Source organism: Mirounga leonina, unplaced genomic scaffold (assembly GCF_011800145.1).
Source record: "Mirounga leonina isolate KUSES-001 unplaced genomic scaffold, KU_Mleo_1.0 Mir_95, whole genome shotgun sequence".
Classification (NCBI taxonomy): domain Eukaryota; kingdom Metazoa; phylum Chordata; class Mammalia; order Carnivora; family Phocidae; genus Mirounga; species Mirounga leonina.
The window spans coordinates 10,769,664-10,796,176 of NW_023270865.1; the positions used below are offsets into that span (position 1 = coordinate 10,769,664).

The 26,513-nt window shown below is 39.6% G+C and overlaps 1 protein-coding gene across 1 annotated transcript in view; it reads right to left on the minus strand.

The window, feature by feature from the left end:
* DNAH5 (dynein axonemal heavy chain 5) overlaps nucleotides 1-26,513 on the minus strand; it is a 213,876-nt gene that overhangs the window by 156,748 nt on the left and 30,615 nt on the right. Inside the window, exons 16-28 of the mRNA XM_034998796.1 lie at nucleotides 22,322-22,493; nucleotides 19,647-19,792; nucleotides 15,820-15,985; nucleotides 14,951-15,190; nucleotides 13,296-13,486; nucleotides 13,123-13,210; nucleotides 11,011-11,144; nucleotides 6,871-7,072; nucleotides 5,259-5,494; nucleotides 3,905-4,123; nucleotides 2,832-2,894; nucleotides 2,302-2,540; nucleotides 1,307-1,547 (exon numbers count right to left, since the gene is read on the minus strand). Coding sequence (XP_034854687.1) covers nucleotides 1,307-1,547; nucleotides 2,302-2,540; nucleotides 2,832-2,894; nucleotides 3,905-4,123; nucleotides 5,259-5,494; nucleotides 6,871-7,072; nucleotides 11,011-11,144; nucleotides 13,123-13,210; nucleotides 13,296-13,486; nucleotides 14,951-15,190; nucleotides 15,820-15,985; nucleotides 19,647-19,792; nucleotides 22,322-22,493 — 2,337 coding nt within the window. The remainder of the gene's footprint in view (nucleotides 1-1,306; nucleotides 1,548-2,301; nucleotides 2,541-2,831; nucleotides 2,895-3,904; nucleotides 4,124-5,258; nucleotides 5,495-6,870; nucleotides 7,073-11,010; nucleotides 11,145-13,122; nucleotides 13,211-13,295; nucleotides 13,487-14,950; nucleotides 15,191-15,819; nucleotides 15,986-19,646; nucleotides 19,793-22,321; nucleotides 22,494-26,513) is intronic.

Genomic DNA, 26,513 nt, shown 5'->3' on the forward strand with positions numbered 1-26,513 from the left:
AAGGAAATTAACAGAAACCTGACTTTCCCAGTCTCCTCTGCAGCCACATTTATTCCTAGACCATTAGTCAAGCCCCATCCTTGCCCTTTTCTCTTCTCACGCTGCACTCCCTCTCTGGATGAGCTCATCTATGCCTGTAACCTTTTGCATCTCCAGGTAAGACCCACATCCATTTGCCTACTAGGACTCTGTGCTTGGATCTACCAAGGGAACCCCAAACACATTCTGTAAAATATCAAATGCATGCCCCAAATCAAGTTCTTTGCACCTTGTCATTCAACTGATTCCCTTCCAATAATTCCCTATCTCAATGATAAGCACATTCATCCACTGAGATCTCTCAGCAGGAAATCTAGGGTTCCTCCTTAGCCCCTCCCCTTGTTTCTCCTAGCATGGTCCCTCCCTCACCAAATTCTACCCAGCTTTGCCTTCTAAAGATCTCCTCAATCTTTTCTCCCCTCTCCAGCTTCGCTACCTGCCCCCTTGTCCAATATACCATTATCTCTTGTCTGAGATATTCTTATAACCCCCTAGTTGACTTTCCCATCATTTCCCATTATCTCTTGTCTGAGATATTCTTATAACCCCCTAGTTGACTTTCTCATCATTCCCACTGGCCCTCCCCCAATCCTTTCTCCATGCAGTTACCGCAGTGATCTTTACAAAATGCAACTCCAACCATGTCATCTCTGCTCAAAATATGTCTCCCAGATGGCTCCCCATTGGCCCAAAGACCAAAATCAATAACACACCCTCGTCATGCTGGCGTTCCTCTGGTTTCCCAAACACACCTCAGACCCTTCACACGTGCTGCCTCACCTGCCTGACACTGTCTTCTTTGAAATTTCCAAGCCCCTCCCTGCCTCACCACGCAAGCATATGGACACGCACCCCCAGCAGTCATGGACATGCACCCCAGCATTCGCTACCTTTATCACACCCCACCCCCAAACAGGATAAGCCTATTACTATAGGCTGTCATAGAGCAGATACTCTTTTACTTCAATGGTATTTGCCACATATTGTAACTATACCATTATTTGGATAATTATTTCAGTACACAAATTATTTAATGATCTATGAATGCAGGAAGGCATCTTTACGTCCCCAGCGCTTAACACAAAACCTGTCACATAAACATTTGTTGAAGGAAGAAGAGCTGAATACCCAGAAAAGAGTTTTAATTCTCTTAGTATGGTTTACTAATCCAACATTCCATAATGTAGGATACTATCAAAATAAATCCCATGGGACCTTCCAATCCCCCCCACCACCACCACCATATCATGCTTTCTATCAACTGTACCTCTATTTCCTCTTTGTATTTCAGAAGAGGTGCCTCCATGATATTTCTTAACTTAAAGGTTTCATTCCCCACATCCAGACTATGCCCAGTGAGAGCAGCTATCCTTTTCCAGTGCCTCTCCATCATGGCCTTACCGGCCATGTGCTCTAGGAGGGGGCAGCATTCACTGAAATCATCAATGGTCTTCTTCAGATCCAAGAAAGCCTGCCAGTCCTTCAAGGCCCGGGGCAGCTTCCGACACCTGAAAAGTGAAGCCACCATGAGTGGTTATTCAAAGATAAGCCTGGATGTATCCAATCCAAGACAGCCTGCTAGCATTTCTATCAAAAACAGTCATTTTGAATACCTACAGCATTTTTAAATCTCATGACTGAGAGGGTATCTGTTAATATAACATACTTCTACATTATAGAAAAGCACTCCTCCCAATCAGGAAAGATTTTTTTTTTCAACTCCCTCATAAAAATTAACTATAAAAAAAGGCATTATTTTAAAGGATAGAGGTGCCTCCCAATTCAACCCAATTCTACAAATACCTTAATAGTCTTAATACCTTAAGAGCCTTCTAAGTACAAAGCACAACAGAGTTTATCAGGCTGTCAACCAAAAAAATGTAACAAATGACCCTCTATTTTCTTTGGGTTCAACACTTAAAAGGATGTAGAAAAATCAGAGGGCTCTTGCTTTTATTACAGGAAGTCATCTCACATAAACCTCAAATGTTGGTAAGTATAATATAGAGTTCTGCTCCCTCCAAGATGCAGAAAAGCCCCTGACTAGATTCATCCAGGTTTAAAGGATGTGCTTGTCTCACCACGCCCACACAGGAGTAATTAATAAATAGGGTCTGGCAAGGGCAATGTCAACAGACAACAGCAATGCAGCACAATGTGCTTGCGAAAGATCTGGGGGTGAGAAGAGAACTTGACAGCCTATCAAAAAAGAGAGCATTTGAGCTTCAATAGCTCTGGGCATGCTAACATTTAATTTCTCACCTGTTCTGGAACTCTGAAAGTTCTCTGTTGATTTTTTCAATATTCACTTCTGACCAAAGGATATCATGATAGCTATTTACAGTTTCTATGACGCTGTTGTACAGAGTGTATATTTTCTGTAGAAGACTTAGTTGCTTCTTTATTTCAAGAAGCTGAGGATACTGAGTAACTGGCAGCCCAAAAAGCTCCTCTCCTCCAGTGTAGGTGATGTATTTCCGATAGATATTATCAAATTGATTCTAAAGAAAACACAAGTGAAAACTCAACAAGATGATTTACACATGAATAAACATGTAAATTTCAAAAAAATGGCAAATAAGCAAACATGTATGATCTCTGAGCACAGGCAAGTAAGACTAGTAAATAACTGTAACTAATTACATAGAAACTAACTCCAATTATAATCATCCCATTGACGTTTTTTAAAATATTCCACAATAGGCCTTTCTATATTAAGGGAAAAAATATATGTGTCTAAAACACATTAAGGTTTTGGTTGTTTAGATGGTCACAGAAACTAAAAAGATTACCTGAAACATGATAAGCCTATCACTGGCTTCCTGGGGTTTCAAGCCACTGGCCATTGGACCATTCTGAAACAAAAAGTTAAACATAAAATAAAATGAAATGTTGCCTATGGATTTTATGAGCTCAAAGTATTTGCACATCAAAGTTAGCTTGCATGCATGTCACATCAATGACAGGAAACTTCACTTTTAAATTGTAGAAAAGGACTCAAGAAATTGTCTCATTTGGAAATATTTTCAAGTCTAAAAATACCACAACTTCTAAATTTTAAGAAATTTTGAAAATTAAAAACAAGTACTATTCATTTCTTAGGTGACACAGGCAAAGAAGGGTCAATAAGCACTCTATAGGAAGCCCATATAATGTCTGGTTTTGAACTAAAACACTAATGCCACAAAACTCACAGATTTTACCATTCTCATATCTATTTGCAAAGTGACCTATAATCTTAACATTCCCAACAGGTTTTCCTACATTATAACACCTTCAATATGTGGATTTCTGTGCTTCTTCATCCATGAAGTTAGTGCAGGGATCCAATCTCATATATTAACTTTGTGGTTTGGTGTGTTTTTCCTATATAATAGGCACAGACTGTACCCTTTACTCTACATATTTCCGTTCTGTAGTATATTATAATTGGCTAGAAGTTGGTCTTATTATACAACATATTCCCATAGAAGAGTTGGCACTAAAACTCATAAATGAATGACTAAAACATGAACTCCGTCTTGTCCAGTTTGTGGGTTCAGCACCAAGGACAGTGCCTGGCACATGCTGGGTACTCTGTGGTGTTTGTGAAAGCAAGGAAAGCTGTAGAAGGAGGACTGTTTTAACCATATGTGAATAGTATTTGTCTACACAAGTTTAGAAAGCTATCAAACAGCCTCAAGAACAGACCAATGATATAACATGAACAGCACTTTTTAAATTCTTCATTTCTTAGATTGCTGTCATGAAAATAAAATTCCCACTCCTAGGGAATTTCATTAAACTTGACACATAATCTTTAAACACTTTGCATGCTCTGTTCACTCTTCCCCAAAAATACAAACAGAAAAAGCTGGAGTTGTACCAAATCATAGTCCAAGTAGAACTGGTGACAGTCCTGAAGGAAGACCTCCACGGTACTAATAAGTTCCTTCCTAAAACCAGGCTGCAGTGAGACTAATTCATTCTGAACTTCGTTGGCACGTGCCAGGAGCTTCTCCCAAGAATAATGCAGAGTATCGACTTTGTCCATCTCTTCCTTTGCTATCAGAAGCCCGTATTTGTTAAGCAGGGCATAGGATTCCTACACAAAAGAAGGAAAATTTAATTTCTGCCTCTCAGATGCATAAATCTACACTCATTTAAAGCGTTAAAATGGAAAAGACCAAAATGTTAGGGAAACTGCCCAGAGAGTTCTACATTCTTCTTGCAAACTCTAAAAGCTTAAATGAGCAACTGAGCCCCTAAGCTTCAGTTTCCTCATCTGTAAAATGGGAGAATTCTCTGACTGCTTCATAGGATTTTTGCAAATATCAAAAAACAGCATTTTAAATGAATTTCAAACACTATAAAAACTAAATCATTATACAAATAAAAGGTAGTTTTATGTAGGCCCCTAAATTGTATTTCAAGACTTCAAAATTACATCAAATAAATGAAAAATATAAAATAATCTAACTGCTACTATTAGGATAATAAATCAGGGTTTTAACTCTATCCCATTTCGTTGTGTTGGTAAGAGGTTCCAATAGTAAAACACAAGAGGGAACTTGCACATCAAAACCTGAGCCGAGTCATTGCCCTCAAGATGCAAAATCCTAGACTACTCTCTTAGCTAAAAGATTAAAATTGCTTTTCAGGAGAAAGGATTTTCCCTAAATATCCCTACCCCCTCTCCAACCATTAGTTCTCCCCATACAGGTGGAATGAATACTTAATCATTAATTTGGGGAAGAGACTGTTGATTTGGGCAAACGTAGCCCAGTGCCTTTCTCCCTCTTTCTTCTTCCTCCTTGAATGCATCCCTCTGGTCTGTACCCCAGTACCAATAAAGTAAAGCAGGGTAACAGAGGGGCCTGCAGCTTTCCAATGTTGCCTCTGATGTGGGAGTTGGTTCAACAATTCTGGGATATAGTGTTCACAAGCCCATAGTGTCTGTGTATGGATTTGGACAGTAATGGGAATACAGGAGTTGTACACTAAGCCACGTCTTTCAAATAAGTTCTATCATGAATAAAGGTTGTATTTTGATCTTGACGACAGTTAGGTGTTTGTTTGATCTTGACTACCTGACTACAGTTTTGTCTGAATTCGCAGACAGGGGCAAACAGGGGTGTCAGTTACTGGGCGTCCTCTTCAAACCCCCAGCGATGCTGCTGGTTCTAATAACACTCAACATGTGGAGATATTTCCAAAATGAGCAAATGGTTATCAGTTACCTCAATAGGTCCTACTTGAAAGTCAATGGAGATTTGCTGCTCCCTGATTTCTTTCAGTGCTGCCATAGCAATCCGAATATCATCTAGGTCTTTAATCTGACGATTCAGTTTCTTATTGAATTCTTCAACAAGTGTAAAGATGTTTTCCATCTCACTCCTGTATTTTTTGTTACAGTGACGGCCAATGACAACCATCCAGGCCTTTGTCTCAGTAGTCAGAATGAACTTCAAGTCAGCTGTCAAACCCAAATGTCCACAGATCAGTTTGAAAAATTTGAACCAGTATGAAAAGACAGAGTGCTCTTGTTCACCAGTAATAAATATTTTGCAATTTATAGCCCTGCAGTACATAAGAAAATCAAACTGAAAAAAAATTAGATTTTCCTACTCATTATACATTCATTCATATTTATAAAGCTTGTCTTTCAACAATTCAGAACATATTTCGAAATGCTAAAAAAAAGTACATTATCAAAACTACTGGAAATAAGCCTCAAATGTTTATAATTACTTATTAAAGGAAGGGTAAATTTTAATTCCAGATACAACATGCTCATCTTCTTTCTCTGAATTAGCATTTATTTTCAAGGTTTAGCAGCAAAGTGTTCAAAATAGTCCAGAATATATAATTATGCAGAAGGGAATTAAAAACAAATCTACAGGGGCGCCTGGGTGGCTCAGTCGGTTAAGTGACTGCCTTCGGCTCAGGTCATGATCCTGGAGTCCCGGGATCGAGTCCCACGTCAGGCTCCCTGCTCGGCGGGGAGCATGCTTCTCCCTCTGACCCTCCCCCCTCTCATGTACTCTCTCTCATTCTCGCTCTCTCAAATAAATAAATAAAATCTTAAAAAAAAAAAATCTACAAATTGGTCTTAAAACTTGAACCCCTAAAAGGACAGTCAATCTTAAAGATAGCTAGAACTCTCTGGAATACTAATCTAGGTAAAGAGACAGAACAATACTGTTGAATTTTTTTTTTTTTGATTTTTTTTTTTTTTTTTTGAGACAGAGAGAATGAGAGAGAGAGAGCACATGAGATGGGGGAGGGTCAGAGGGAGAAGCAGACCCCCTGCCGAGCAGGGAGCCCGATGCGGGACTCGATCCCGGGACTCCAGGATCATGACCTGAGCCGAAGGCAGTCGCTTAACCAACTGAGCCACCCAGGCGCCCCAAGATTTTATTTATTTATTTGAGAGAGAGAGAATGAGAGACAGAGAGCATGAGAGGGAGGAGGGTCAGAGGGAGAAGCAGGCTCCCTGCCGAGCAGGGAGCCCAATGCGGGACTCGATCCAGGGACTCCAGGATCATGACCTGAGCCGAAGGCAGTCGCTTAACCAACTGAGCCACCCAGGTGCCCCTCTCCATCTTTTTAAAAAATTTATTGTTTTAAAAGATTTTATGTATTTATTTGAAAGAGAGAGTGCGTGTGCACGAGTGGTGGGGAGGGGCAGAGGGACAAGCTGACTCCCCACTAAGCATGGAACCCAACTCAATCCCAGGACCCTGAGATCATGACCTGAGCCGAAGGCAGTCGCTTAACCGACTGAGCCACCCAGGCGCCCAATACTGTTGAATTTTTATGACTGCCCAAAAATGAGGAAAATGAACCAACCTGTGTACACAGCAACGGCACCCACATGGATGCACTCCGGCTCGGCATTAATTTCCTGCTCGAGCTTTTGAAAATAGAGAATCTGAGACTCAAATTCAGAGAGCAGGGGGTTTTCCGTAATAAACGCCAAAACCATTTCTTCTTTCTCGTTTTGCCAAATGTGATTGTAGCGTTTGAAGCCAACCACAGATGCAGCAACTTCCTAGAACACAAATAACACATGTGCGTTGAGAGGAGGATGTGGAAAGGGCATCATGGTACAGTGACTATTGCTCAACTGCTGGTGGTTCCCACAGATTTATTAAAACGCGTAAGTAGTGAGGTGTGTGAATAGTTAGAAATGCCACAGAACTGGAATTAGATGCATTAGGGACACGGTAAGTCAAGAGTAGTAATGACAAAACTGTTAGCCCTCCCAGCCAAAAGGAGAGGGGAACAGTCTCCAGAAATTAGAAAAAGAGAGTCCATGAAGACTCTTTTGGACAAGAGCCTCTTGATTGGGGCCGGCCTTTCGTTCAGAAACCACAGCTCAAAATCACACCACACCAAGGGTGCTATGGGAAAAATCACTCTGAGGTCACTTTTGTCCCCTCCCCCTCCCTCCACGCCACTCCCCATCATCAGACCTCCCCCATGACTCTCTCACTGGTCAAATCTATTGGAAGCCTCAATGGAAATCTATTAATTTTTTCCCTAAGATCAGAGGGTGGAGATAAGATCTGGAGGGGCAAACATAATATATCCAGCATCAAACTCCATTGGAAGATTGCATGGAATCACATAAAATGTATAAACCCATTGGATTAGGATTGACATCTGTAGAATGTTAAATCTTCCCATCCAGGAACACAGTATGCATTTCCAAATCTTCTCATTTTTTTTTCATTACTTGTTAACTTTTAGGGGAAGATTGATAGAGACCTCACACACTCTTTATCATGTATGTTCCTGGGTATTTTTCAATGAAATGGTTATTGTAAACAGGATCTTTCTCCGCTATTTTTATAACTGGCTATGGATGGCATATAAGTTTTAAAAATTGATTTTTTTAATAAAGAGTCCTGTTTGCTATAAAGGGTGCCTCTGTGAGTGATACCGGCTCACTCACATTTGGTAACTAGAGAAGGATGCCAACATAATGAGGAGGTCACATCAAATGCTGTTCCTCCCAGCACTTTGTTCTGTACCAGCTAAAGCAGCAGGCCATGGAGGGGCACAATCCTGGGTACCACAACCCTTCCACAACTTTTTCCTTTGGGGCCAATTTGGTCACCACTTCCTTTTGACAATGTTCTTTGCACAGTCCAACCCGATCTTTCTATATTTTATCCTTGTTTCCGTGGCTCGGCAGGTTCAACTGTTTCTCACAACCACCTTTCCACCAAGTTTCTCTCACCTTTTGATAATAAAGTTCTTTACTTACTCTACCCTCATTAAATGGGTGGATATTTTACTATGATTGTCGTAGTTTTTGTAACCACACTGGTTAACAAAATTTCCTAGGTTTCGGCTGCCTGCCTCAAGCCTGTTTTTCTCATAATCCATGTTATATTAAACATGCAACCTTACAAAAGAGGATTTTCAGGAATATGTTTATTTCGTTACAGCAGAAATGCCTATAATTACCTTTCAACTAACAACTAACTTAACTCTCTTTGGGCTCTATTTTTTTTTCAGATTAGCCTCATGGATTTACATGACATAATCATTATCACCTACAAATAATTAAAGATTTGGCTCCTCATTTCTCATGTTCATACCTGTTGGGAATCAAATTTTCCTACTGGCTTATAATTTCAGAGTTACATCTACATGAGAAAAAAATTTTTAAACTGAGATGGAATGAAAAATGCCATTATTTGGGGAAAAAAAGATGACTTTACCAACAGCATTCTAAATGGCCCAATCATTTCAGTAAATTTCACCAACCTGTTCAAAAACCAAGCAGCTTTACTCTACCACTCCCCACACGCAGCTAAAATGTCCCTCACAACTTCAGGTTTAATAGCTATTGAGACTTCCCTCTCATGAAAATGCACAAAGCTAAGCCTGCCACTACTTATCCCCACCAAACCGATTCCCTGGCATGGGCTGAGATGCTGACGTGCATTCCCAGGATGAATTGCGACAGCATGAAGACATTCACAAACATATGATGTCTTGGCGAATGAATTACAAATGATCAAAGATGCCTGAATATGGGTAGAAATTCCAGAATCCTGAGCTCTTCCAACATCCTAGACTTTATAATATTAAGAATATACCCTAACTAAGTTTTAGACTCTCATTTATCTTTTCTGACAGTGTCACTCTTTATTAGATTGGAGGTTTCTAAAATGGAGGTAACCCACTGTACGTTAACTATACTGGAGTTAAAAACGTAATTTCAAAAGTTCTAAAAAAATAAAATAAAGTGGAGGTAACCTAGAGCTTTAAGGAAGAACTGCCTGAATTGCATGGGTACAGCTGTTCTGCTTAAGTTATTTTTCCTGCCAAGGTTATTTCGATGGTTTGGTCCAGCTCATCTTTTCAAGACAGGCAGTGTTGTAAGCTGATAGCTAGCCTATGGATCTGCTCAATGTAGGTCAGATTTCCATTCTGATCCAATCAGCTGTGGCAAGAAGAAAATGATTGATTGATTGATTGATGATCAATCAATGATTGATGATCACAGGATTTTCCCTGACTGAGGCAGAATCACCCAGAAGGGTCCTTGGCTGCAGAGCACTGGCCATGTCTAGTATGATGACTAAGTGTGTATTTATTCTTCCAGAAACAATTTGTCCATCTCGTCAATCTGGAAAAAGTCCTTTGAGTTATTCTAAGTTATTCTAAGTGCCTGAGATTTGCACACTTCCTTCATATAATACACAAGCAAATGCAACAGAAATAACACAAAGATAAGCATTTTATTGCCAACAGTATGCTAATTTCAACTACTATAACTTACCCTTCGATTTTCATAATCATGGCTGCTTATATTCACAGAAAGTAATGAGCTTCATTATTGTTTTATTTTATTATATTTTCCATGATTACAACACTTGAAAATATATCTGAATGTTTATTATCATCATAGACTATTTACCTTTATCATTTCTATGGAGCTTGCTAAACTAAGCACTAGATAAATATTTGTTAAATTGAATTATGTGAACACTGTCCCTAGGGCAAAATTAAATATGGGACCTTCAATATATTAAGAAGGGAAGATTGAAAATGCATAAATGCAAAAGCTTCCAGTTCCCTCAGGAACACATTAAAATTAAACTTAATAATATTTCTTCACATGGTTATGGCAATGGCAGCTTTTCAAAATATTTTCAAACAAATGAAGCTCATTCTATCAGAACTGACTAACAGAAAAGATGTATTTGCTGAGTGACAACCATTCCCTCAACACTCAGAGACATTTTTAAAGAGTCAACAGGTCTTAGGGGCAATGTAAATATAGATTGTTTTTAAGTAGAAATTGTCTTCAGGGATTTGAATCTTTCTGACAAGAACTGATTCCCCTGAACAAAAAAAAAAAGGGGGGGGGGAAGCTGAGAGAAGAGCAGGTTGGAAGAAAAGTTAAACTGAATTTATACCCCTGTCGAGTATAAGTTTGTACCGATAACACTACAATTTGCTCTGTTCTCCTTCTTATCTTATTTCCACGTGGCAAAACACATACATTTCCAGCTGATAGTTTATGAGGTTTACCTGACTACACAAATATGAAAAACTGACTATAAATCTTATTATGTTTCAAATGATACTAGTCAGTACTGGTATCATTGATTCTCTGAAAGTGAATTGCAACACCAGTTTGCTTTGAAACATATCAATTTTTTTAATGATTAGGTCTATTAGTACTAACTAAGTAAATACATAGGTTTACAGCATTAGACAGAACACAATATGAAACACAGGAATCATCGTTCTTTTTCACCTTGCAATCTAGGAAGAAAAATCTTTAGTTAAACAAACATTTGCTGAGCACGTGTCAGGTTGCATAGCTCCCCCCACCCCCACCACAACCCGAAAGGCACAGTGGTTAAGGCCCAGGCTACATGTAGGACAAGCTTGAGACCTTCAACCTCACACAGGTACACATGGTAAAGCACAGGGCTCTGACCACAAGTCCTCTTGGCATACCTTTTTGGTGGAGTGGATGATCGTGCTAAGCACAGAGACTAATTTCACAATCTCTTTGTTGTCGGACACATTCTTATAATAGTTCCTGGTTTGTACAGGAATGGGTAAGTTTACAGATGCTATCTCAAAGGTATCTAAAAGCAAAAAAAAAAAAAAAAAGAGAGAGAGAGCGAGAGAGAGAAAAGTTTATATCAAAAGCATAGGGAACATGCTTTAAAACGATGAGGGGATTTCTGAAAGGAAGACATTTCTGTAAAGGAAGGACCTCTGACAGACGGCTTCTTTGCAAAAGCAACTGAAAATGGGGAACATTTGTCAATTTTTTCAGGACTCTGGACATTAACCAAAGTGGGCAACAAGCCAAGTGGTGTTCCTTTAGTCAAGAAAAAAATGCTAAAATCGTGGTAACAGTAGTGAGTTCTGAGATGTTTTAACTTCCATAGCCTGCTGCCCCCTCACTGGGGATGTGGTAGCCTTGAGAAACACAGCCGCAGCCTAGCAGTCACCAGAGGGCCCAAACTGCACTGGAAGCTCTGCAAGAAGCCCCAGAGAATTGTCACTCTTTGACCCATCAAGAGGTTCTCTGGAAAAGCCCCATTCAGAGTTTATTGTTACTTGACCTGATTCAGAACTCACTAAGGGGAAAAAAAAAAAAAAATCCCTATCACTAAGGCACTTGTTAAAAAAACAATCAGCAACAATTAACTTCACGGATCACTGAGACAATGATATTAGTTGAGGCAAAGAAGAGGTTGACCAAAAAAATTAAACATCTGGGGAATGAAGATCCACAGAGGTCATTGTAAAGCCCTGACCTATCCCCTGCCCATTTTCCGGGCCGACATCACTCTGGCCATTCCCAACATCACCATGGTCCCTGCCCTGGAGGACATTGACAAATGCTATCCACATGCCCAGGAAAGACCTAAAATGCCCCAATCTTTTAGTTGGGCCTGGCAAAATCAAGTAAAGAAAAGCTAAGGCGGTACTGAAAATTTCTGAGTTTTCAGGGTGCTCCAGCATCCATACCATTCCTAGGCAAAAGGTGTAAGACTTAGCGGTTGAAAGGATTAAGGAAATCTCTGTGCAATCATTAGCTGACCTTCAAACTAACCAACCAGAAACTACAGTAGTACACACCACAGGAAAGACTAATTTTACCGAATGAGTCCAGGAAGGTCAGTAGAGTCAATAATGAAACAAACAGTAACAACAACAGACTCTTTGCGGGGGTGGGGAGGGGTGCTCGGGGGTGAAGACAAGCAGATTTTCAGAGCTGCCACATTAAAATATCAAGTTTTGGGGGCACCTAGGTGGCTTGGTAGGTTAAGCATCTGACTTCCACTCAGGTCGTGATCTCAGGGTCCTGGGATAGAGCTCCATTGGACTCCATGCTCAGCAGGGAGTCTGCTTCTCCCTCTCCTTCTGCCTCTTTCCCTGCTCGTGCGCACTCTCTCTCTCATAAATAAAATCTTTATAAATAAATAAAAATCAAGTTTTCAACAAAAATAAAAATGGTAAGCCATGCAAAGATACAGAAAAGCAGTGTCCACACATAGCAACAATAGCAGTCCATAGAAACTATACATGAGAAAACCCAACTACTGGAATTACTAAACGAAATTCATATCAGCTGTTATAAAATGTTCAGAGAATGACTGAAAACCCAATTGAAAGAATTAAAGGAAAGTGTAAGGATCATGCCTCACAAAATAGAGAATACCAGTAATGAGACAGAAATACAAGAGCTGACTGCAAATTTTGAGGTGGAGAACATAAATGGAATTCACGAGAGGAGCTCAATAGATTTCAGTCTCTAGGGAAAAAATCAGTAAACTTGAAGGTAATTTTCTTAAGATAGAAGACTAAGTTATTGATTTGAGAAATCACTGAGGCAGCCCCATCTGTGACATATACACTAAAGATACATGATTTATAATGGAGTCATTAAAATACATGGATTTTTATAGTATATCAACTTAAAATTGGCTAGTAGATTAATATTCCAATCAACACTGATTTAAGACTTGCATGGAGGGAAAAAAAATCCATTTGAGCTCCCTCAATGCTGGTTTTCAATGAATGGTTCAAAAGAACCAAAGGAACATTCACCTTGAGATTCGTTTTCTCCCATTTCATCATCAGAATCACTGTCTTCGTTATTCTGCGAAGCAGCCATTTTTCTCTCCTGCATCTTTTTCTACAAAGTAAAAGGATATTTTTTAGCTCAGTCCCATCCATAAAAGCAGCTTCCATATAAAATGATGCCCTCATCCCACACCCACCTTGGACAGCAGCTTACTGCTCCACAGTCGAACCCCCTTGGTGACACTGACGATGCACTCCACGGCTTTGTTCAGCGTCTGTTGTATGTCCTCCAGGGCAGGGACCATGGTGATGTTGGGAATGGCCAGAGTGATGTCGGCCCGGAAAATGGGCAGGCTGTTCTGCTTCAGCCTAGATGTACTCTTACTGTCTGAGTTAACACAAAAGAGGGAAGCCTTACTATTTTTTTTTTAATTTAAAATGGAGTTTATTTCCTTTTAAGCCAGGAAAATTAAAGCACCCAGAACAATACATAGGAACTACATTATCAGACAAATATTTGGGGGATGAATGAAAACTACGGAGTAACTCGTTTTGCTCAGTGTAACAGCAGTTCAGTGGAACCTGACACATTTTCTGCTGATATAATCTACTCCATAAAAGGCCACCCACTATGTGGAATCTGGCTTAATAATGTGAACTGTGATCTAAAATACTGAAAATGATGCTGTCCACACACCAGCAAGCTAATAAATTAGTTAAATGTAGAATAAGGAAGCGAGGCATGAAGAACAAGAAGAGCTGTCAGAATTAGCCGAAGTCAGAAACAAATAACCAGGGGCGCTTGGGTGGCTCAGTTGGTTAAGCGACTGCCTTCGGCTCAGGTCACGATCCTGGAGTCCCGGGATCGAGTCCTGCATCGGGCTCCCTGCTCAGCAGGGAGTCTGCTTCTCCCTCTGACCCTCCCCCCTCTCATGCTCTCTCTAGCTCATTCTCTCTCAAATAAATGAATAAAATCTTTAAAAAAAAAAAAAAAAGAAAGAACCAGTTTGGAATTTCACATAAAACATATGCCTCTTCTACCACAGTGTGTATAATTCAAACTGGGAGCAGTTAAAGAATGGAGAAGAGATAAAGCGTAACTCATCATTTATATCCAAGGGGCTTTTAAAGTTGCATATAGGTGTAAGTATCGCCTTAAGGCATAAATACATAAATGTGGATGTGTGTGTGTGTGTGTAACTTTATATAGTTGGAAATACCTATAATATATACAGTTGGGAAAGACATGTGATTTAATATTCAGCATATCAACCAATGCTTGATAAATTCTAATAATATCCCTGCGTTAAATAAAAGCCCTATCACTCTGTTCCATGCTGCCAATCAAAACTTCCTTCAATGTATCCACTTTTATTCATCTGCTTTTAATTTATTAGAGATGCTTCCCCTTAAATGCCAATATTCAAAATCAATCGGGTTTATTACCCTATCATTTTGCAATTTTAATTAATAATGTATTTTCATTTTTAATATAAAATTTAGTTTCAAAATGTCTCTAGATTTGATGGATTTTTGTGGCTCATCTGGGAAATGCAACACGCATTTCTGAATTGTGCTGAAGAGAAGATGATTGTATTAAGAATGAACAAACTGGCTGGAAAGTACTAAATTGACATAAAAATAGTAAAGAAATGTTCTGCTTTGGAGAGTATGGACTAATAAGATCTACTTCATAGAACTGTTGGGATAATCAAAGTTCATAAAGTATAAACTTACAAGGAGGCTCTCAATAAATAGTGGATTTTTTAAATTATTTAAAAATAACAGGAATACACACACAAGCAGCAAACATGGCTGGGCTGCCAGTAGGTAAACTGTGTGGAATTATTACCCCGGAAGTTCGTCGTGTTGGAGGAATGAATACGCCTGCGGATGGCCTCTAGTGTGTTCCTTGTAACTTTCAGAAGTGCATCCATGTTTTGGTGGTTGAAATAGGACAACAACCCACAGGCTTCCTCCTCTAACACTTCAGTCTCCTTCTTCTTTCTCAGGATAGTTGCCAAAGGCAGGAGGCCTGCCGGGGCCTTAAGGGATGATGTCAAGGTGTCAGACTTTCCTTCTTGTCTCTTTGCTGTTACAAGATGAGAAGATTGAGAGAGATGGAGAAAGAGAGAACCATCTACTGCAATTAAAGAGAAGAAAATTAAGATAATTACATGCAAGTTGAATAATACTTAAACGTCAGATTTCCTAGAAAGCGAGTCCATCAGAGAATAGGAAGAAGAAATTGGGGCACCGGGTGGGCCGATGGAGTCCTCTCCTCCTTGGTATGAGGAAATAGGAGGAGAGACAGGAACTACGGCTGTAAAGGCAAGACCAGACTTCAGGGACCTGGGTTCTAATGCTCTCTCTTCCATCAATAGCCATAAAGCCTTGGGAGAATCACTTTCCTTCCTTGCCTCTCAGTGTCCTCATCTGTCCTACAAAAGGTTTGCTTTAGTATAGGCAGGGAATTCCAGTGGGAATTCCAACCCATCATCCATTCTACTCTACTGATAAGGTACATGCATATACAGTTTAACAAAAAATAATGGGATAAATGACAATATGCTCAGAATCATAATTTCAGATTTATAAATGTCCTTATAAAATTGGGAGAGTGTTTACAGAAGTGTGAAACCAATCACTATGTAGAAATGAAATTTTAGTTTTCAGTAATGTCCTAGAAAAATAAGACCCTTCCATGACTCCATCTCTTACCCGAACTTTTGTTTTTTGAATCAGCACTATTCATATTAGACACTTTGTCACTTTCTTCTTTGGATAGAACTTCCACATCCAGCAGCATATTTATTAGCTCATTCACTGCTTCCTCCACTAATGAGCTTTTAAAATTTAGTATCTGAGCACCCTTTATACAAAGGTCCTATCAAAAAAAAAAAAAAAACAATTAACACAGTTCATATTTGTTTGTCTAGCTCTTGAGACCTCATCAGTAATAGTAGTAATGCCATAGATTCAGCGTCTAGATGGGGATTTTGGCCTCCAACGATGCTTGGCCACACCCTCACACGAACCAGGGCCAGGCATCCGTAAAAGAACTCATTAAAGATAAGGAACCAACTGGAGCAGCACAGGCAGACCGAAATTACACTTACTTCTCCAACAGTGGGGGGAGAATACCTCTGAAAGTTTCCCAGGAGACCCTCTTTCCATGAAGTATCCTTTATCTCACATCAATCTGCTCTAGCCAGCCTTCCTTCTCTCCTCCTCACCTTTGGAAACAAGCCAGAGTCAGCCCCTAATTCATTTCAGAGATTCCTCTCCCCTCTCGTGAGATTCCACGTTTCTCAAGAATGAGATTTAACAAATATAAACTAATATGATTGGGGCACTGGGTTTGATTCTGTAGAGACAGACAGATAATAGATGGATGGATGGATGGATGGATGGATGGAGAAACAGATGATATAGGCAGTCAGTGATTTACCACCTGGTTGGACAATAAGCCCATGCAATAATAGACTCTGTTGGTTGGGCACAGTCTCCAGTCCCTTTCCAAGCCCCACCATTACTCATCTTGAGACTCTTCTAATGTGCTCATAACAGCTGTATCCTCAGATCCTTGTGTCCTCAAATCTTTACACCATCCTCTTCCACATATTCAGCTAATGACCTTGATTTCTATAGCACAAAGCAAATGACACAGGGACTCACTCAACTCCCTGACCACATGCCCTCACCCAGAAGACAAAGTGGCCTCCATCATCAACCCCTTTTCCTCCTTTTTCAGTGAATGCAGTATTCTCCCTTCTGTTTAAGACTAATCATGTAACCTGAGTTCTAAATCACAGATTCCCCTGCTTCCCCAGATACTATGCTTACTAGCAATTCCCTTTCTCCTTCCCCCTCAGCATAAGAAGATACTAGATAAACTTCAGTGCAACATCTTCCTTCTCATCAAACTACCATAACAAATTTCTGCCTCAGGGCCTTTGCACTTACTGTTCCTTTTGCCTGGAATTCTCTTCCCCAAAGTTATTCACATGGCTTGCTCCTTCACTTCCTCTGCTCACATGTAATCACAGAAGTCATCCCTGTCCATCAACATAAATCACAACTCTCTGTCAGATACTCCTTTTCTTCATTACCCTTTTAATTTTTCTCCAGTGAGCTTATCACCACCTAACTTGTTGTTGATTTATTGGCTTGTTTGTTTGCTCTTCTGTATCCTGCACTTGAAAAGGGCTCCATGAAGGCAGGGATTTCATCTGTTTTGCTCACAGCTGTATCCCCAAGCAGTGGTTTGCGTAGAAGCACCAGAAAAATTGTTGAAGAATAAATGAATTATAAAATGTAAACAAATTCAAGGGAAAGCATTCACTTAATCGGTAATCACTGAGTTTGGTAATCAAAAGGCAAATTAAAATTAGGTTCTATGATTTTGCTACTTAAGTGAAAATTAATAAATTAGAATTTCTGATTATAAATTACCATAAATTTATTATATTTTATTTATAATAAATTTGTTTTATTATATACCTCATTATAAAATCTTTATTATAATTTATTACAATTACGATAAAACAGCACCTGTTGGAAGATAGTGAAATTGGTACTGTCACATTGCTGATGGCATTGTAAGTTGGTGCCATCCTTCTGAAAAGCAATTTGGCTACAAATATTAAGAGCTATTAAATGAAGCCACATCCTTTGATGCAATGATTTTACTTTGAAGAAGGAAATACTCCTAGAGGGGAAAAACATGATACATATAAATATATTCATTGCAGCTCTTGGCAAATTTGGGAACCATCCAAATGTCCAGCAACAAGGAACGAGTAAGTAAATTAAGGTACATAAACTCAATAAAATATTCTGAAGGCATAATTAAAAAGGTGACCATGAAAGCCACATAACAACATGAAAAATATTTCTTGAGAAAATGTTAAATGAGAGAGAAAAACACCATTCACAACCTTATTAAAAGGCATATAAGTAGGCAATACACAAAAATTATAACAATGGCAGTCTAACTGGTAAAAATACTATTTTTTTCATTTTTAAAAATATTCTAAAACTTGAGCTTACATTTAAAAGAAACATTTTTATAAAATAATCCTAAGAAGAGGGGTAATATTAAAACCATGGAGCCAAGTGATTTGCCCAGAGGGCAAGATCATGACAAATGAGCAGGGGGCCTGGGGGAATTTGGGGTCTAGGACACAGTTCGTGAGTCTGAATAAAGGAGGAAACAGGAATTTCTAAAATGTAGACATTTAATTTTGATTATCTAACAGTAATTTAATGTATACCAAAGATAAGCCTACACATGCATTCCTCCAAACTCCTGCCTCTTCTCCCTTAGGGTCTGAGTATCTTTACTACGTCCCTGTAGTAAATCTCAGTCCTCAGTGCAACCAGATGCTGAGTTCCAGGAGTCCTTCTTACAAATCTTATATCTTAAGATTAAATGTTATCTTAAAGATTATCTTAAAGATTAAATCTAAGATTTAATGTTATCTTAAATCTTAATCTACCATTCTCATAAATCATCCTTCAAGTGGAGATGGTCTTGGGGACTGCTGACATACCATATTAAAATCAACCCTGATGAATTCTTATATTCAGGATGCCAACCAGGAACACTGCAAATGATGATGCTAAAATGACATTCCCAAAAGGCTGCTTCATGGAGGGAGCACTGTTTCTAGGATCTTAATCCCAGCATAGGGAAGAAAGTATTCCTTTTGCAAAAGAAGTTTGAGAAAAATGGGTCAAAGAAAGCCAAATGGGCTCTTTTCCAAGAGACTTTCTGACGGCCTTTATTTTAACATGTAAATGTGTAAAGACTCTGCAAGGGGAAAGGAGGAACCAGCCTTTACCCTGAGCAGTTTGAACACAGACCCAGCTTTCCTGGTTTCCTCCAGTGGCTCCGGGACCATGTACCACAGAATACCAGTTTGGGAAGTGGTGCTCTCCGGAAATGTTTAAAGAAGAAATTCTGTCCCACAGCTATTGAAAACAAATGTTTTGTTAATTAGCACTAGCTTACTGGAAACTTTTCAACAAAATAGCTGAATTCTTCAAAAAATATGGAAAAAATGAGAAATGTGTCCCATGGCAATTTCCGCCCTACTGATCTGAAAAGAAATGACCTGTTCTTCATGTCTAGGTGATTCCTTGGATACGTTCCTCTTCAGTTTCAAATTACTGTCCGAAGTCTCTGCATTTGATCACATCAATCACAGACCAATCACAGACAGGAAAAAAAAAAAGTAATTTATGCTTAAAAACACCCTTTATTAATTATTTTAATAAAGTGCATGAGAATACTCTGGTTTCTCTTCAGATCGTATAAATCTTTCGCCCTTTAAAGTGCATGAGAGCAGGGGGGAGGGGCAGAGGGAGAGGGAGAGGTGGCTCAGTTGGTTAAGCTTCCGGCTCTTGATTTTGGCTGGGGTCACGGCTCCGCACTGGGCGTGCAGCCTGCTCAAGATTCTCTCTCCCTCTCCCTCTGCCCCTCCCCCACCTCTCGCTCTCTCAAAAAAAAAAAAAATTAATAAACACATCGATTTCCTAATAACCTTTGTCATTTGGAGGAAGTCTGCGCAGGTAAGCGGCTCCTCCTCAGGGAGCTGGCAAAGCGGCGCGCTGCTCATTTCTTCCAGAACGGCATCGATGCGGAACTCCATCAGATCGTTGACTCTGTCAAGCAGCAACTCAAGGTCCTCTTCGGAAAAAAGAAAAGTGAATAAAAGAGATTAAGCATTTTGTTTCCAAAAAAAAAAAAAAAAGCACACGACTAGGGGGACTGAGTGGCAGTTGCTTAAGCCTCCGACTCTTGGTTTCAGCTCAGGTGGTGATCTCACCGTCATGAGATCAAGCCCCACACCAGGCTCTGCTTGAGATTCTCTCTCTCCCTCTCCCTCTGCCCCTCCCCCCTGCTCTCATGCACTCTCCCTCTCTAAACTAAATAAGTAAATCTTTTTTAAAAATGCACATGACTAAACTGCAGTGCTGAAATCAGGATTAAGGTTGATCCAGATGGCTATTTCTCACTTGGTTTCTGCACACTGTCCTTCCTCTAACCAGCTTCCCACTCTCGCTCTCTCCACCCGCCTCACTGTGACTCAGACTTGAAGAGCTGGCTCGAATGCAGCGCCCCCAGGAGGCTTCCTGGGAACCTGCACATATTTCCAGCGGCCCCCTCGTCCTGCGCAGGCACTGACCCCCTGAGCTTCCTTCCATGGCCATGTGTACCATACTGCCTACTCATCTACTCGTCATGTCTTTCCTTCTTCTGGAATTCCCCTTTGTCATCCTCTTTGTCACCCCTGCTTCCTACTTATTTAAAGTCTAGTGTCCAACAATAAGTATAATTTTTAAATGTAGTTTATCTCTGGGGATAAAATTAAATAGTGAATATATCTAGTTTCCAGGAAATTAACGAATTCATGTATTTTGGTAAAATTCCCTAGAGAACAGCCTATTCCACAGGAGGTATCCTGCAGATATTCTTTTTTAAGATTTTATTTTTAAGTAATCTCCAACCCAACATGGGGCTCGAACTTAACAACCCCGAGACCAAGAGTCGCCTGCTCTACCGACTGAGCCAGCCAGGCTCCCCTACAGATATTATTGAAGTGAAATTCCCTCGATTTTTCTTTTACAGTTACTATCATAAGGTACATTTTTTAGAATTATGCTGAAGTAATATTGAGCACTAAGTTTCCATGGACAGAAAGGTCAGTTCTAGAGGAAATTAACACTTTTACATCAAAAGTAGGAATGATGGTTAATAAAGCTCCATCTAAGGGATAATACAGTTTCAACAGATACCATAGAGTGAATTCCCTTTTTTTCTGATATCACTTTTGTCTGGGGTATGAAGTTAAAATTGAATACAGAGAAGTCCATGTTATATACTCATGATGTATCAAAGACATAAAACACTCCCTTAAATAAATACCTTTGCTTCCTAAAGAATAAGGCCCTAAAAGTTTTCAATCATTTCTAAGCTAATACCAAGATACCAAAAAGTTCTGCCTGGTAAGTTTATTTCCTACTAAAAGAGAGCCAATACTTTTCTGTGAGCATGCATGCTCAATATAATTCTTCACTGTTTCTGATTCTTGAAAGCTTCTCCAAGGACATCTATGACACAGGCCCCCCACCTCCAAGATGTCCACATCCTAATCCCCTTCGAATGCTACCAGATATGGGAAAGGGGACTTTGCAAATGTGATCAAGTTAAGAAACTTGAGATGTAGAGACTGTGCTAAATTATCTAGGTGGGAATTATCTACACTAGGTGGGGCCAGTATAGCCATAAGGGTCCTTGTAAGAGGGAGGTAGGAGAGTCAGAGTCAGACAGAAGACAACGTGCCCATGAAAGCAAAGAAACAGAGAGAAAGAGATTTGAGAATACTATGTTGCTAGCTTTGAGGATGGAGGGACCATGAGCCCAAAGGATGTAGAATGGCCTCTGGAAAGGATTCTCCCCCAGAGCTACCAGAAGGAACTACCTCTGCTGATACCTTGATTTTTAATTCCCTAAGAGTCATTTTGGACTTCTGACATCCATCTTAGATCTTTCACTTAAATCACAAAAAGAAAACAGAATTAGAGAACTAAGGAGAACTTCTTTAGAAACTAGCTCCTGTCTCCAACTAATGTAATAATAAAACATCCAAGTGTAAACATTCTAATGCTAATATTCTCTAGGAAGAGTAGTACTAAAGTCTACCTTGGTAGCCTGTTCCAATTTGGTAGTGAAAACTCTCACCATGAAGTTTTTATGCCATTCATAAATACCTCCTTCTAGAATGTTAGCCTATTTCCTCCTGTTTTAGTTCCCAGGGAGATGTATTTTGGAAAGACTATTGGTTTAGAGGCAAGGGAACTGGGTTCTAAACTCATCCTTTCTGCTTACATCTCTATCACATTAGAAGTCACTCAGCATCTCTGGATCACAGTTTTCCAACTTTAAATTGACCATCTTATTTAAAGTCTAGTGTCCAACAATAAGTATAATTTTTAAATGTAGTTTATCTCTGGGGATAAAATTAAATAGTGAATATATCTAGTTTCCAGGAAATTAACGAATTCGTGTCTTTTGGTAAAATTCCCTAGAGAACAGCTTAAGAATAACACTCCCATTGCATTATTTATATCACAGTATCTGGAAGAAATTATACAGTTAGACGTTAAGAACTCAGCCTTACAAAATGAGAAATAATAACCATTCAGACAGTCTTACTGATCTTTGCAAAAGTGTTTTTTAAGTATATCTCAATGTTCAGTGAGGTCCAGCTCAGTGCAGCCAGGCCCGGTTGAAGAGCTTCGTCCACTTTAGCCAAATGAGGGGCCATCAGTGGCTCTATGGTGGGAGGCATTTTTGACTTCACTCTCTGATATTCAGCCAGCATCATCTGCAATGAAATGGAGGTCAAATGATCGATTAATATCACACTTTTAATATCTTGTTTTTTTAAACCAAAGGATGGCTTTTATTTAGGGTCCAGCTATATAGGCCTCCAATAGCAGCCTGGCAGGTAAAGTGGCCAAAACAAAACAAGAATAGAAGATGAGCAATCTCTCCATAAACGTAAATTCCTAATCCAATAAAATACAGCTGAAGAAGAGAAAAAAAGAACCTAAGAGTAGGAGTTTCTCACCCCTTCCCCAGTCCAAAAGGGGAGAAAAGTTCTAAGGTCAAGTGAGTTTTCTAAACCACGTTACCAGTGCCTTAGCCTATGCATCACAAGGCTCATTCATTCAACTTTGTATGCTGGCACCATGCACTGCCTGATTCTCTGGGCACTTTCGATGGACCATACTCATCACCCAAAGTGCCGGGGTCACCCGAAGTCTGCCTCAGCCCATTGCTGAAATCATAGGCCAAGTTTTGATGTAAGGCCCAAAGCATATAAGGAGTCAGGAACCAGCATCAATGTGTCACAGCTTTAGGTATCATGCATATGCCAAAGAAAACCAAGTTCACATCTCAGCCCAGATCTCACTCCTAAAGTCTAGATTCATATATGGTGAAAGCCTGTTTAGTATCTCCAACTGAATACATAAAAGACGTTTCAAACTTAGCATGTCCAAAACTGAAAGTTTGTTCTTCCCCAAAACCTTCTCTGCCCCCAGCATTCTCCATCCCATCCTACGGTGCTCCTATCTTTCACATCCACAGACAATCCATCAGGATATCTTGTTTGCTCCATATTCAAGAGATCTGTATCTGACCTGCTTACCATATGCACCATTCCCACCATCGCTGACTCTCCTCCAAATTATTGTAATGGTCTACCATTGTCTCCCTGCTTCCACTAATGCCCCCTACAGTCTATGCTCAATTTCGCAGCAAGAGGCATCCTTTCAAAATGTAAATCAGACTATTAACCCCATTGCTTACATGGCTGCATGCCTTCCCATCTCATTTAGAGCTACAAGTTCTTTTTTTTTTTGCAGGAAAATATTTTTATTTTTATTTTTTTATTATGTTAGTCACCATACAGTACATCATTAGTTTTTGATGTAGTGTTCCATGATTCATTGTTTGCATATAACACCCAGTGCTCCGTGCAATATGTGCCCTCCCTTAATACCCATCACCAGGCTAACCCATCCCCCCACTGCCTCCTCTCTAAAACCCTCAGTTTGTTTCCCGGAGTCCATAGTCTCTCATGGTTCGTCTCCCCCTACAAGTTCTTATGTGAGTCTGCAAAGTTCTACCCAGGCTGGTCCCCATTACCTCTCTGATCTCTTCTGTAATCATTCTTCTCATCCCTTACCCAGTCCTGCCCTACTGTCTTCCTTGCTGGTCGCTAGCCTCAGGGACTTTGCATCCCCTTCAAATAATTACTCAAATGCCATCCTCTCAATTAGGCCTATCCCAAATACCTATTTAAGTTTGTAAACCATCATCAAAAACTACCTACACAGGTAGTTACTATCCTCTTTGCCCTGCTCTATTTTTTCCATATGCCTATCACTGTCTAATAGACTATGTAACTTACCTATTTTTAAGGTTCATGGGTTATTTGCTGTATTACCCAACTAGAATATAAGGACAAGAGTTTCTATAAGAACAAGAATTTTGTCCGCTTTGTTCAACGCACCTGAAACGGTACCGGGCACATAGGAGATGGTCAATCAATATTTCCCTAATTTATTAATTAGTTGTTATCAGGAGCATTTGTGATTAGAAACTCATGGATTCTGTTCCTACACTGAAATTTACCTGTTGTATAATATTGAACTGTGTCGGTCCTTTGTTCATATGTTACCATTTTAAATAAGACTAAAAGCACTTCCAGCCTATCTTTTTTGGTAATGTTAGTATTAATAATAATTAATTGTAAGAAGGTAACTTGAACACACCTCTCAAATACAACTGTTTTTAAGTTCATATTTGTAATATGCATGTTGATATTACTTTGTCATTAGATCAATGTTTACCCAAGTGTTTTCCTTGGATTACTAGCTCTAAGAGATTCTATTAAAAAAAAAAAAAAGAAAAGAAAAACGGTCCATGGATGGGTAAGTTTGAAAAACACTGTATACACTATCTCCCCTCTTGGACAATCACAATTAATATTAACGATTCTGAGAAAACTGTAAGAACAAAGTAAGAAGCCCAATGAAATTTTCTGAATTTTGTTAAACCCAACATTTCCCAAACGGGCCACATAATCCTTTCTTCATATGATACTTTTCCACAATTTCTCTATATTCTTTCAATTTCCATGAAAGCCACTTTGGAAAAGTCTGCATTGTGTGGTTCTATGAGCAGCTACTTACACATTTGCTGAAGCGTTTATCCATGGCTTATCTTTTCTCAATGTCCATCACTTACTCTATCTGGGAAGCAAATCATTTTACTTCTCCCCTTTTATCCTTTTTAACCCCATGAGATATTATTCATTTTATAGATGATAAACTGAGGCTTAGAAGGGTAAAATAATTTGCGCAAAGATAATGGTTTGTATCCAGATCAAATCGGCTTGAGAATCTATACTCGTAATTGTTAGTCTAGGCAGGCTCATTTCTTTTTGAACTCCATTCCAAGGAAAAGTTGAAGAAAACAATCCCTCAGCTACCCTTGGTGTATCTGTGGAAGCCAGAGAGCTCTGTTAAATATTCAGCACAATAACTCTGCAACATCGGAGGTAGTCCCCCAAACCCTCCGAAAGATCTGTTCCTACCAGCCACTCGTGTTGGGTGGGGATCTTTCACTCTTTCAACCTCAAAGATACAATAAATGTCAACCAGATGACAATTTACTTCCTTGAATTGTCATTTATATGACATTTTAACATTTTAAAACATTTTTTGATCCTCCTTCCCTCACGGTGTAGGATACATGTCCTCTCTCCTTGCATCTGGGTGGACTTATGGAGCCCAACTGATTACAACAGAAGTGATGCTAAGACCTATGAGGCTGTCCTAAAAGCCATGCATTATTTGTTTCAGAGGTACAGATCTGAGATTCAACAGTCTTGCACAATTCACAGCACTTACCAGAGTACATACCCTCCCCAGTGTCTATCACCCAGTCACCCCATCCCTCCCACCCCATCCCCCACTCCAGCAACTCTCAGTTTGTTTCCTGAGATTAAGAATTCCTCATATCAGTGAGGTCATATGATACATGTCTTTCTCTGTTTGACTTATTTCGCTCAACATAATACCCTCCAGTTCCATCCACGTGGTTGCAAAAAAAAGAAGAAGAAGAAGAAGGTAGCAGCAGGGGAAGAATGAAGCGGGGGAAATCGGAGGGGTAGACGAACCATGAGAGACGATAGACTCTGAAAAACAAACTGAGGGTTCTAGAGGGGAGGGGGGTGGGAGGATGGGTTAGCCTGGTGGTGGGTATTGAGGAGGGCACATTCTGCATGGAGCACTGGGTGTTGTGCACATACAATGAATCATGGAACACTTCATCTAAAACTAATGATGTAATGTATGGGGATTAACATAAGAATAAAATTAAATAAATAAATAAATAAATAAATAGCCATGCAGCTTCCTCTGTGTTTACTGCAATGTCCTCTCTTAGGACCCTGAATTAACCACATAAGAAATTCTACTACTCTGAGGCCTCCATCCTGAAAGACCACACATAGATGCTCCAGTCCTTAATCCCAACTGAATGAAACCTTGTGCTATACTCATCAAAGAACCAGACATGAGAATGAGGTCACTTTGGACCTTCCAGATCCAACACCTGCCAGCTGAACTAAATAATCTTAGTCAATGCCACATGGAACAGAAGAATCACCTAGCCAAGGCTTGCTTAAACTCTTTATCCATGAAATCATGAAATATAATGAAATGATTGTTTTAAGCCACTACATTTTGAGGTTGGTTGTTAACCTGCAATAGATAACTGAAATAATAATTCTGTGGACAAAATTATTATTAGCAACTTTATATTCTGATAA